Below are 12,613 nucleotides of genomic sequence, written 5' to 3'. Positions count from 1 at the left end.
ACTTTACTGACGGCAGACATCACGTGCAACACAGACCTCGTCATTGCGCTCAAGGCGTCTAAGACAGACCCATTCCGCCGGGGATGTAACATCATCATCGCACCCTCACAGTCATCGGTCTGCGCCGTGCAGGCATACCAGGCGTACAAAGCACTACATAGTTCCGTCGCTCACCTACCCGCATTCCAGTTCGCCAACAGTAATTTCCTCACGCGGCAAGCTGTTAGCAACCACATTCGAGACCTTCTCACTCGCGCATCTGTACCAGATGTTAACCGTTACACTACTCACAGTTTCCGCAGTGGTGCAGCCACGACAGCTGCCGACGCAAATCTTCCGGACTGGTTGATCAAGGCACTGGGCAGGTGGCGCAGCGACGCCTACCAGACGTACATTCACACACCCCCCAGCATCATCCGCTCAGTTCCGGGTCACTTGTCACTTGCTCTTCCTTAACTGTAATTTCGACATTTGTCTTGAGATTTCATTTCGTTTTCGTTACATGTATTTGCAGTGTATTTAGTTTAATGTTTCATCGGTCTAACCATGCTTTGTTTTATCCTATCGCGATAGACTTTGTAACACATCATCCTGCCTTTAAATTTGGGGGTTTCCACCACAGACCAAGCAGACTTTACACGGGTACCCACGCTGTCCATCCCCCTGGGGTTGTGAGTCTATCTGCAGGCTCCCGCCAGGGGGACGCCAGCCATGACGCCCGCCTGTACAGTCTCTGCTGGTGGAAGGTTGCAACCAGGTACCACGCGCTCGGCGTCATGATGCAATTCACAGGCGAGTCGCATCATGGAGCTGTTCGCTGCGACGCCTGCGTCTGCAATTCGCTCCCCCTTCCACTTTTGCCAAAACCTTGTGTCTTGTGTCATTTATTGAAGCATTAATAGTATGATTATGAATATAATTTATAATCTGTGTTAATGCTCAATTATGACATGCATTGACCAAGCTGACATCCCCCTTTCATATTTTGACACCTCCCATGCCACATTGTACTTCATGCAATATTTGCTCACATTTCGTCCTTCAGTCGGATTTACATTAATTAACACCAGACTGTTCATTCGCTTATCCGTGCTCGCATCCTCTTCAAGCATCAGTTCATTTTGCCGCACCGTACGATACACATCGTCTCAGCAGACCTCCCACCCACCCATTCATGCAAAGGTCTCTATATACCAATTTCTATACCATTACCGATCTCACTCAAGTGTAACTCATGTTTATCTGCTCATGAACAACCTTAGCAATAAACAGGAAAGGGGGTTTCCACCACAGACCAAGCAGACTTTACACGGGTACCCACGCTGTCCATCCCCCTGGGGTTGTGAGTCTATCTGCAGGCTCCCGCCAGGGGGACGCCAGCCATGACACCCGCCTGTACAGTCTCTGCTGGTGGAAGGTTGCAACCAGGTACCACGCGCTCGGCGTCATGATGCAATTCACAGGCGAGTCGCATCATGGAGCTGTTCGCTGCGACGCCTGCGTCTGCAATTCGCTCCCCCTTCCACTTTTGCCAAAACCTTGTGTCTTGTGTCATTTATTGAAGCATTAACCTACCAGTGATTCATGAGCATCAACATGTCATTGATAAATAAATCATAACAAAAGCAACTACCTAATGACTGTGACTTGATATTTCAAGATTTGTCAATGAATCAGTTTGTGAAATCAAATTAAGTTAATTTTGTGGTAAAGGCCATGTAATATAACGCAACCTAAAGTTCAACATCAAAGAGTAAGAAACCAGAAGATAATTTCTACTTTACATTTCATTTTCTTGATGTCAGGTTTGGTTTAATTAAGGCCTATGCATGTTTTTAATCAGAAATATACATGATATATGTGTAGATTGCATTTTAAGTATTAACATCCCGACTAATTACCCTATCCAAAGGTGTTAAAAAACTCCATCATCATGTAACAATTACCAACGAGAGTAGACAAGACTTGCATATGTGGAATATACTTCTCTCAGACTGGAATGGAATTTCCATGTTTCTTGACACCAACACAACTTCAACGTCAATGCTTGAGCTTTTCACGGATGCCAGTGGTATTGGTTTTGGCGGCTATTTTCAGGGCCACTGGTTCCAAGACCGATGGACTGATAAACTTTTGCTGGAAAATGATCCATCCCTCTCAATCGCATTCCAAGAACTTTACCCCATTGTGGTAGCATGTATATTGTGGGGAAAACATTGGGCTCGTAAACGCATACTCTTCCATTGTGACAACATGGCAACCGTGCTTATAATAAACAAAGGAAGATCAAAATCGCCAGCAATAATGAAATTAATGCGCCGTCTGGTCATTGTAGCAGCAGCTAACAACTTCATGTTTCAAGCCACTCACATACCAGGTGTGCGTAACATAATTGCCGATTCATTGTCTCGATTTCAGATGCAGCGTTTCAGAGAGGCAGCCCCCTTGTCACAAGTAAATCCTTGCCGGATACCCTCAGAGGTGATGTTTACTTAACTCGCGCAGTCCTTCAATTTCAACATGCAGCACTGAGTACACGGACATGTCAGTCTTATTCAACAGGAGTTCGAGCATGGCTACGTTTTGCAGCAATGTATAACATCCAAGGTAGTGCTACGACTTATCCAACAATTACTGAGGACATCTTAATTTACTTTGCAGTACATTGTGCATCACAGTTGCATTTAAAACACTCTACTATAAAAGTATATCTTTCAGCCATTCGAAACCATTATGTATTGGGAGGCCAGAACACACCCTGTTTTATTGGAGATAGACAAAGCAGACCAAGGCTGCAACATGTGCTTAAAGGAATCCTACGTATTCAAGGCTCTGCAACTCGCCCGCGCTTGCCAATTACAGCAGAAATTTTAAAGAAACTGTGCTCACTTCTACAAGTTGGAGTTTTCGGACCATATATTGACTTACTTCTGCGTTCTGCCTTCCTTTTGGCATTCTTCGGTTTTCTACGTTGTAGTGAATTTGCATGCCCCACATCTGTTTTTAACCCACAAATTCATCTTTGTGTGGGCGATGTCCAGGTCACTAAACTTGTTGGTTTTTTAAACTACATATCTCTTAATATTAAAACGTCAAAAACAGACCAATTCCATCGTGGTTTCCAACTTCGCCTTTTTCCAACCAACAATCTCCTATGTCCAGTCTCATGTTTGTACCATTTTCTCGTTGTTCGCAAACAGATGCATGCAACAGATGATGAACCACTGTTTCTACTACCTGAAAGAGTTCCAATGCATAGACATTTCTTCACAGACTCCTTACGTACTCTAATTTCTAAACTTGGTTTGAACTCTGATCTTTATGCAGGTCATTCGTTTCGCATTGGGGCAGCAACTTCAGCTGCTTCATCTCATTTACCTGACCACTTAATCCAGACTCTTGGCAGGTGGTCAAGCGATTGTTATAAATTGTATATCCGCACTCCAGAACAGCTTCTGCGTGAAGCCTTCATGTCAATGGCTAATGTGCAAGTCCTTTTCATCTCATCACTTCATCACAGGTCGCACATAGAGCATGCCAGAGACCCGAGACTTGCCTCTCCCTCTAGGTATGCTGTATGTCCCCTGCCTATCCCACCAGGTCGCACATGAAGTATCCCCCAGATCAGAGATCAACCTCTCTCTCTGGGCATGCGTTATGTCCCCTGGACACCACGTCAGGCCGTGCAGGCCATTCCTGCCCCCTGATATTTTCACTGCACTCCCAGGTCATTACATTACGCCCTCAGGCAGCAAGATTTTATCTCCCATGTCCCCTGGGATGTTTTCATGCTTTCCAACATTCTCAGGCCGTGAGGTCCCACCTCCCCCTGACTTGTTGTCACCCACACATCATCTTTTTTAACATCACTTCCCACCTTTTCATGGGGGTCACTATGTCCCACTCCTTTTTCTTCGTGCTCCCTCGCTGGGCAAAGGACTTCATCCTGTCCCCCATTACAAGGACGAACGCCCACTTTCTGGCTTTTCCTTTGTATGGCATGGCAATTTATGAACACCTTTGCCCAATGCTCACCAGTGGGAGTTTTGAAGGGTGACCCCCTTGCCCAATTTTTTTTTTTAGTGTGTATTTTCATTGTGTAATCTTTTCATTAGTAGTTATGTTAACGCATGTTTTTTTTTATTTCTTTATGGCTGACTAGTTTTTAATAAATTGTCTTACTTTTAATCTGGTGTGTTGTAGTGTTTTTACAAACACGAATTCTGATAGCGAAATTGACATGTAATCAATACAAATTTCACTACAAACAGAACAGAACAAGTTCCAGATTGTTCCATGTGTTCACACCTGTTCCAAATGTCTATGAGAATTAATTTTTATGTTGAATATAGCATGAGCATGCTGCAATCTGAATTGTTTGATGTAATATGATACTCCTGTAATAGAATGTGATGCACTAGAAGATGCATGCTTTGACATTTGCTACAGTTGCATAGAATAAGCTGGTTCAATATAGCATAGGGTTAGATATAAATAGCAAATAATTAAATACATTGCTAAAGAAGGAAAACTATCAAATTCTCTAATAACTGTCAACAAGAACAATGAAATTGATTATTAATTTAATTTAAGTTACTAACCTTATCAATTGCCATAGCCATGGTGAAAGGAGATAAAAAACTCAATACAACTTGTAACTGTACAGGCAGAGCAGATGTCAAAGCAAAGGGTAAATACAATAGTGACATAAAGAGAGAGGATATACTGGCTACTCCACCAGCTACTAAAGCTTTATTGAAGAATGGTGTCATCATGAATGATACAGTCACAACTGGAAGAAAACAAACACAATTTTATCAACTTTTGCTACCTTGCACGAAAAAAAACCAGCATCATATTATGGCCAATAGGCCATACTAGATCCAATAACCAATAAGCCATACTGGATCCAATGACCAATAGGCCATACTAGATCCAATAACCAATAAGCCATACTGGATTCAATGACCAATAGCCATACTGGATCCAATAACCAATAGGCCATACTGGATTCAATGACCAATAGGCCATACTGGATCCAATAACCAATAGGCCATACTGGATCCAATGACCAATAGGCCATACTAGATCCAATAACCAATAGGCCATACTAGATCCAATAACCAATAAGCCATACTGGATCCAATGACCAATAGGCCATACTAGATCCAATAACCAATAAGCCATACTGGATTCAATGACCAATAGCCATACTGGATCCAATAACCAATAGGCCATACTGGATTCAATGACCAATAGGCCATACTGGATCCAATAACCAATAGGCCATACTGGATCCAATGACCAATAGGCCATACTAGATCCAATAACCAATAGGCCATACTGGATTCAATGACCAATAGCCATACTGGATCCAATAACCAATAGGCCATACTGGATTCAATGACCAATAAGCCATACTGGATTCAATAACCAATAGGCCATACTGGATTCAATGACCAATAGGCCATACTGGATTCAATGACCAATAGGCCATACTGGATCCAATAACCAATAGGCCATACTGGATCCAATAACCAATAGGCCATACTGGATTCAATGACCAATATGCCATACTGGATTCAATGACCAATAGGCCATACTGGATTCAATGACCAATAGGCCATACTGGATTCAATGACCAATAGCCATACTAGATCCAATAACCAATAAGCCATACTGGATCCAATGACCAATAGGCCATACTAGATCCAATAACCAATAAGCCATACTGGATTCAATGACCAATAGCCATACTGGATCCAATAACCAATAGGCCATACTGGATTCAATGACCAATAGGCCATACTGGATCCAATAACCAATAAGCCATACTGGATCCAATGACCAATAGGCCATACTAGATCCAATAACCAATAAGCCATACTGGATTCAATGACCAATAGCCATACTGGATCCAATAACCAATAGGCCATACTGGATTCAATGACCAATAGGCCATACTGGATCCAATAACCAATAGGCCATACTGGATCCAATGACCAATAGGCCATACTAGATCCAATAACCAATAGGCCATACTGGATTCAATGACCAATAGGCCATACTGGATTCAATGACCAATAGGCCATACTGGATCCAATAACCAATAGGCCATACTGGATCCAATGACCAATAGGCCATACTAGATCCAATAACCAATAGGCCATACCGGATTCAATGACCAATAGCCATACTGGATCCAATAACCAATAGGCCATACTGGATTCAATGACCAATAAGCCATACTGGATTCAATAACCAATAGGCCATACTGGATTCAATGACCAATAGGCCATACTGGATTCAATGACCAATAGGCCATACTGGATCCAATAACCAATAGGCCATACTGGATCCAATGACCAATAGGCCATACTGGATTCAATGACCAATAGGCCATACTGGATTCAATGACCAATAGGCCATACTGGATTCAATGACCAATAAGCTATACTGGATCCAATAACCAATAAGCCATACTGGATCCAATAACCAATAAGCCATACTGGATCCAATAACCAATAAGCCATACTGGATCCAATAACCAATAGGCCATACTGGATCCAATAACCAATAGGCCATACTGGATCCAATGACCAATAGGCCATACTGGATTCAATGACCAATAGCCATACTGGATTCAATGACCAATAGGCCATACTGGATCCAATAACCAATAGGCCATACTGGATCCAATAACCAATAGGCCATACTGGATCCAATGACCAATAAGCCATACTGGATCCAATGACCAATAAGCCATACTGGATCCAATAACCAATAGGCCATACTGGATCCAATAACCAATAGGCCATACTGGATTCAATGACCAATAGGCCATACTGGATTCAATGACCAATAGGCCATACTGGATTCAATGACCAATAAGCTATACTGGATCCAATAACCAATAAGCCATACTGGATCCAATAACCAATAAGCCATACTGGATCCAATAACCAATAAGCCATACTGGATCCAATAACCAATAGGCCATACTGGATCCAATGACCAATAGGCCATACTGGATTCAATGACCAATAGGCCATACTGGATTCAATGACCAATAGGCCATACTGGATTCAATGACCAATAAGCTATACTGGATCCAATAACCAATAAGCCATACTGGATCCAATAACCAATAAGCCATACTGGATCCAATAACCAATAGGCCATACTGGATCCAATAACCAATAGGCCATACTGGATCCAATAACCAATAGGCCATACTGGATCCAATGACCAATAGGCCATACTGGATTCAATAACCAATAGGCCATACTGGATTCAATAACCAATAGGCCATACTGGATTCAATGACCAATAGGCCATACTGGATCCAATAACCAATAGGCCATACTGGATCCAATAACCAATAGGCCATACTGGATTCAATGACCAATAGGCCATACTGGATTCAATGACCAATAGGCCATACTGGATTCAATGACCAATAAGCTATACTGGATCCAATAACCAATAAGCCATACTGGATCCAATAACCAATAAGCCATACTGGATCCAATAACCAATAGGCCATACTGGATCCAATAACCAATAGGCCATACTGGATCCAATGACCAATAGGCCATACTGGATTCAATGACCAATAGCCATACTGGATTCAATGACCAATAGGCCATACTGGATCCAATAACCAATAGGCCATACTGGATCCAATGACCAATAGGCCATACTGGATTCAATGACCAATAGCCATACTGGATTCAATAACCAATAGGCCATACTGGATTCAATGACCAATAGGCCATACTGGATCCAATAACCAATAGGCCATACTGGATCCAATAACCAATAGGCCATACTGGATTCAATGACCAATAGGCCATACTGGATTCAATGACCAATAGGCCATACTGGATTCAATGACCAATAAGCCATACTGGATCCAATAACCAATAAGCCATACTGGATCCAATAACCAATAAGCCATACTGGATCCAATAACCAATAGGCCATACTGGATCCAATAACCAATAGGCCATACTGGATCCAATGACCAATAGGCCATACTGGATTCAATGACCAATAGCCATACTGGATTCAATGACCAATAGGCCATACTGGATCCAATAACCAATAGGCCATACTGGATCCAATAACCAATAGGCCATACTGGATTCAATGACCAATAGGCCATACTGGATTCAATGACCAATAGGCCATACTGGATTCAATGACCAATAAGCTATACTGGATCCAATAACCAATAAGCCATACTGGATCCAATAACCAATAAGCCATACTGGATCCAATAACCAATAAGCCATACTGGATCCAATAACCAATAGGCCATACTGGATCCAATAACCAATAGGCCATACTGGATTCAATGACCAATAGGCCATACTGGATTCAATGACCAATAGGCCATACTGGATTCAATGACCAATAAGCTATACTGGATCCAATAACCAATAAGCCATACTGGATCCAATAACCAATAAGCCATACTGGATCCAATAACCAATAGGCCATACTGGATCCAATAACCAATAGGCCATACTGGATCCAATAACCAATAGGCCATACTGGATCCAATGACCAATAGGCCATACTGGATTCAATGACCAATAGCCATACTGGATTCAATGACCAATAGGCCATACTGGATCCAATAACCAATAGGCCATACTGGATCCAATAACCAATAGGCCATACTGGATCCAATAACCAATAGGCCATACTGGATCCAATGACCAATAAGCCATAATGGATCCAATAACCAATAAGCCATACTGGATCCAATAACCAATAGGCCATACTGGATCCAATAACCAATAGGCCATACTGGATTCAATGACCAATAGGCCATACTGGATTCAATGACCAATAGGCCATACTGGATTCAATGACCAATAAGCTATACTGGATCCAATAACCAATAAGCCATACTGGATCCAATAACCAATAGGCCATACTGGATCCAATGACCAATAGGCCATACTGGATCGAATAACCAATAGGCCATACTAGATCCAACAACCAATAGGCAATACTTGATCTAATGACCAAGTGAACATATTAGATCAGATGACCATGTGAACATAATGGGTCAAGCATGGATGAAGACGACATACAACTGTGAATTCAGGAAAAAGTAATATTACTAATGAGTAAGTTTAAAGTGGCAATAGCTATCAATCTTTTTTTTTATAACTTTTATTTTTAAATAAACATTTTCTGTGTCATTAGTGTCAATTTGTAATGGCCATCACCGAAATGTGTACACTGAAAGCATAGCATATACACTATATAACAACATTGTACATTAAATCACTTGCAAGTGGAAAAAGATGGCTGCAGGGTTGCATCATGGTCTACAGAGGATGCCATATATTGAAATTCATTTGTTTTCAAGTGAACCTCAGGGATCATGGTACAAGATGGCAACTTTTGGGGGCCTGGGTGAAATGTCAAATACAAACTGTACATTGCCATCTTAATTGAGGAGCTAAGCCACGTAATGATGGTGTGATGATTTTATGTGGTATTTGCATAATAGTGTGTGTCATGAATCACAATCTTCAGTGCCCATCACATGAACAAAATTGCTACTACTCAATCTTTAGTTTTCACATCTTATTTCATGTGAATTTTGGGTCACTTTGCCCATGCAATTGTGTCTAAAACAATATTTCCGTAAGTTTTTTAATTTTTATGTGGTTATATTTAAACAAAAAAAATAACAGCTATTGTTGCTTTCAGAATAATACTTACTTGAAAGTCCATAGAGCCAAAACATCAAAAATAACAGTAGTGCATTAGATTTTGGGAATATAAATAGCCATGATAATATTGTACAGATTATACAACAAGCAGTGAGCAACACAACATAGATAATGGAGTAGGAAAACCTGTGGACATTAACAAATAAAATGAAAAAAATTATTCATATTATTCATATAGCAAGTTCAATTTAAAAACATAATTACTGTATGCAGTCCACACAAATTTTCTAAATGAATGATTGACGCAACATTTCAGATATTATTCAGATAATATTATTCATTTAAATATAATTCCTCTGTTAATTCTGGACAAAATTTAAATCATTTTCCATTGCATACAAATAATGATGAAAATGTGTGAAAATGTATGGACAAATTTATGACAAGATTTCAATTGGTTGAGTCTACCGTAAATTGTCTTTGACAGTTAAAATTAAATCAGTCTAGTGCTTAAAGTTGCATTTTCGCTCTTTTACGGATAAAATAAACCTTATCACAGCTGAATGAAACAAAAAACATTTATTTTTTATTTGAGTAGAAAAATGTAAATGAAGATACACAATGGTCAAAATATCATCTCCAGTGTTTCAACAGAGCCTTGATTGTTTCCAGTTGTTTAATGCATAGAAGGAACTAATCCAATAGAAGTTCATCTAAGGTACACATATACTGTATCAAATATCAAAGCAATTGGAGTAGCGGTTTTCAAGAAGAAGAAAATATTCACCAAAAATAAATAATTGAAGATATCATCACATGAACTGAACAATCTGAGAGAGGTCCACCCAAGATACCTACATCCCAACTATCAAAGCAATTGAGCAGGTAGTTTTCACGAAAATAGAATTGTTGACAGACGGGCGATGACGGACAATAATCTACATGAACAGCTCTGCTCTGTCATCATCGATGACAACAGAGCTAAAAATCGAGACAATGAAATTTCTAAAAAAGAATCACAGCTTACCGGCTGTTTTTGTTTCTAATAAAAGATGCTGTTTTAGTAAAATGAATAACTCCTTTTAATATTTTGACAAGTAAATTGTATACTTTCTTTATCGTTGATCAAAATTTACTGTGTGTGATGATGCATGATGCAAATGTTTATGAACCCTATGTAATCATGTCCTCTGTACATTTACATTACAAGTTGAGTGATGGACAGAAAACAATGGATTAAATTTTGATACTGATTTGTTGACCATCGAGGTCTTTTATATTCTGTTGTTTTCATAGTTGTATTTGTGCACAGCTTCTTAACTATATAGACCATGAGTTAATTAGGGAACACTAAATATGGGTTAAATCTGATTCATCTTTAAGACCAGATTCCTAGCACTGGCTAAGACATATTTATATTTCATTTTTAAATAGAGTTATAAATTCATAAATAGGTAAGTATGCAGTCATTACCAAAATGCAAGGCTGTTCAGTCCCATCATCTTCATGGTTTCCTTGATCTTCTTTTCTTTCTCATAGACCAAGGAGGAAATAAGAATACCAAGAAACGGAGAAAATGCCATCACCAAATAGAGTGAATTCATAATCTGCAGCTGAGTTATATCAGTGGTATACTCTGGCTTTGGAAGTAACTGCATTTGAATCTGCGGCAATGTAGTATTTGGAACTGAAAACTGGTAACATTAAGATGGGTCTTGTAAATTAATATTGACTTGACATAGCAATAATAGATTATTATTATTATTATTATTATTATTATTATTATACTACATTCATCATTTCTTTTCTATATTGCCATAAATTAGTTACATATTTCCCAATTATAAAAGCTGATGAGGTATTTCCCACATTCTCATTTATATTCCATAATGCATCACCAAAAAGGAAATTGAACCTACAATTCTCAGTGAGGTTTCTAATGTGATTAGATAACTTACAAAGATACATATGAATATAATGATTTAACACACTCACTCTAAGTGAAAGAGACGAGTGAAGGCAGTTAACTGTCATTGAATATATTGATTCATTAGAATCAGTAAACTCATGATGCGAAGAACACAATTGTAGGAACAAATATGATATACTGTAGAATACTTTATTTTCGCTTGGAATTAATTATCGCTATTTTCGCTGAGTGGATGACTCCGTGAAAATAAAATCCAGTGAATATACTTTTTTTCCTATATTTCACATTAAACTCATCAAAAATCAGTAAAAATAAATTCCATACAAAACAACCAAAAATCCTTTTCAGCGAAAATTAATTCCAGCGTAAACAAAGTATTTCACAGTAGTACATATAAAATGTATACAGTACAAAATTTTGATTTTGTTAATCTCTTTTATAAAGTATGTAAAACAAACTGCAGATAAATGTGGTATGTTGAAACAATTTGGGACACGCAAGCAAACTGGCTTAAGGCAACCGCCTGGGTTTGACCTTGAATGCAAACAACTTAAAACACAGAAATATGATTTATTGAGATGTTTTAAGAACTTTAACTTGTAGGCCTTGAACTACAATAAAGATCATTTGAATTATACCTACAGTACAAGATTACTTGTACTGTTATCTCAGCGAGTTAGGTTATAGCCATGCGCAAAATGATTTTATACAACTGAGTAAAACAAATATTTGAATACTACAAATGACAATTAAAAGAAAGCGATGAATTTACCAATATACTATATATGCTATATGAGGGAAGCCAAACTTTCACAGAAAAACACCAACAACTAACAAAATTTCATTGCATTTGTCATGGAAAATCCTTTGCATAAACAAACACCTCATTACACGAAGAATATTGACCAATCAGTGATGGCCTTATAGTTGAAAGATAATTTTGGTCAAACTATTGGGATATAAATAAAAACATGTTGATGAGTTT

General features: G+C 39.0%; 1 protein-coding gene across 6 annotated transcripts in view; it reads right to left on the bottom strand.

Annotated features, from left to right (window-relative positions):
• The window catches only part of LOC102808640 (cholesterol transporter ABCA5-like), a 52,885-nt gene that overhangs the window by 36,607 nt on the left and 3,665 nt on the right, over positions 1–12,613 (bottom strand). For all 6 annotated transcript variants that reach the window (XM_085502099.1, XM_085502101.1, XM_085502103.1 and 3 more), the window contains exons 4-6: positions 11,172–11,392; positions 9,748–9,884; positions 4,602–4,792 (exon numbers count right to left, since the gene is read on the bottom strand). In XM_085502099.1, coding sequence (XP_085358225.1) covers positions 4,602–4,792; positions 9,748–9,884; positions 11,172–11,392 — 549 coding nt within the window. The remainder of the gene's footprint in view (positions 1–4,601; positions 4,793–9,747; positions 9,885–11,171; positions 11,393–12,613) is intronic.

The sequence above is a fragment of the Saccoglossus kowalevskii genome, chromosome 8, assembly GCF_978046115.1.
Source record: "Saccoglossus kowalevskii chromosome 8, keSacKowa6.1, whole genome shotgun sequence".
NCBI lineage: Eukaryota > Metazoa > Hemichordata > Enteropneusta > Harrimaniidae > Saccoglossus > Saccoglossus kowalevskii.
Note: the sequence above shows the minus strand (reverse complement) of the source record. Positions and strands in the feature narration are given on the sequence as shown.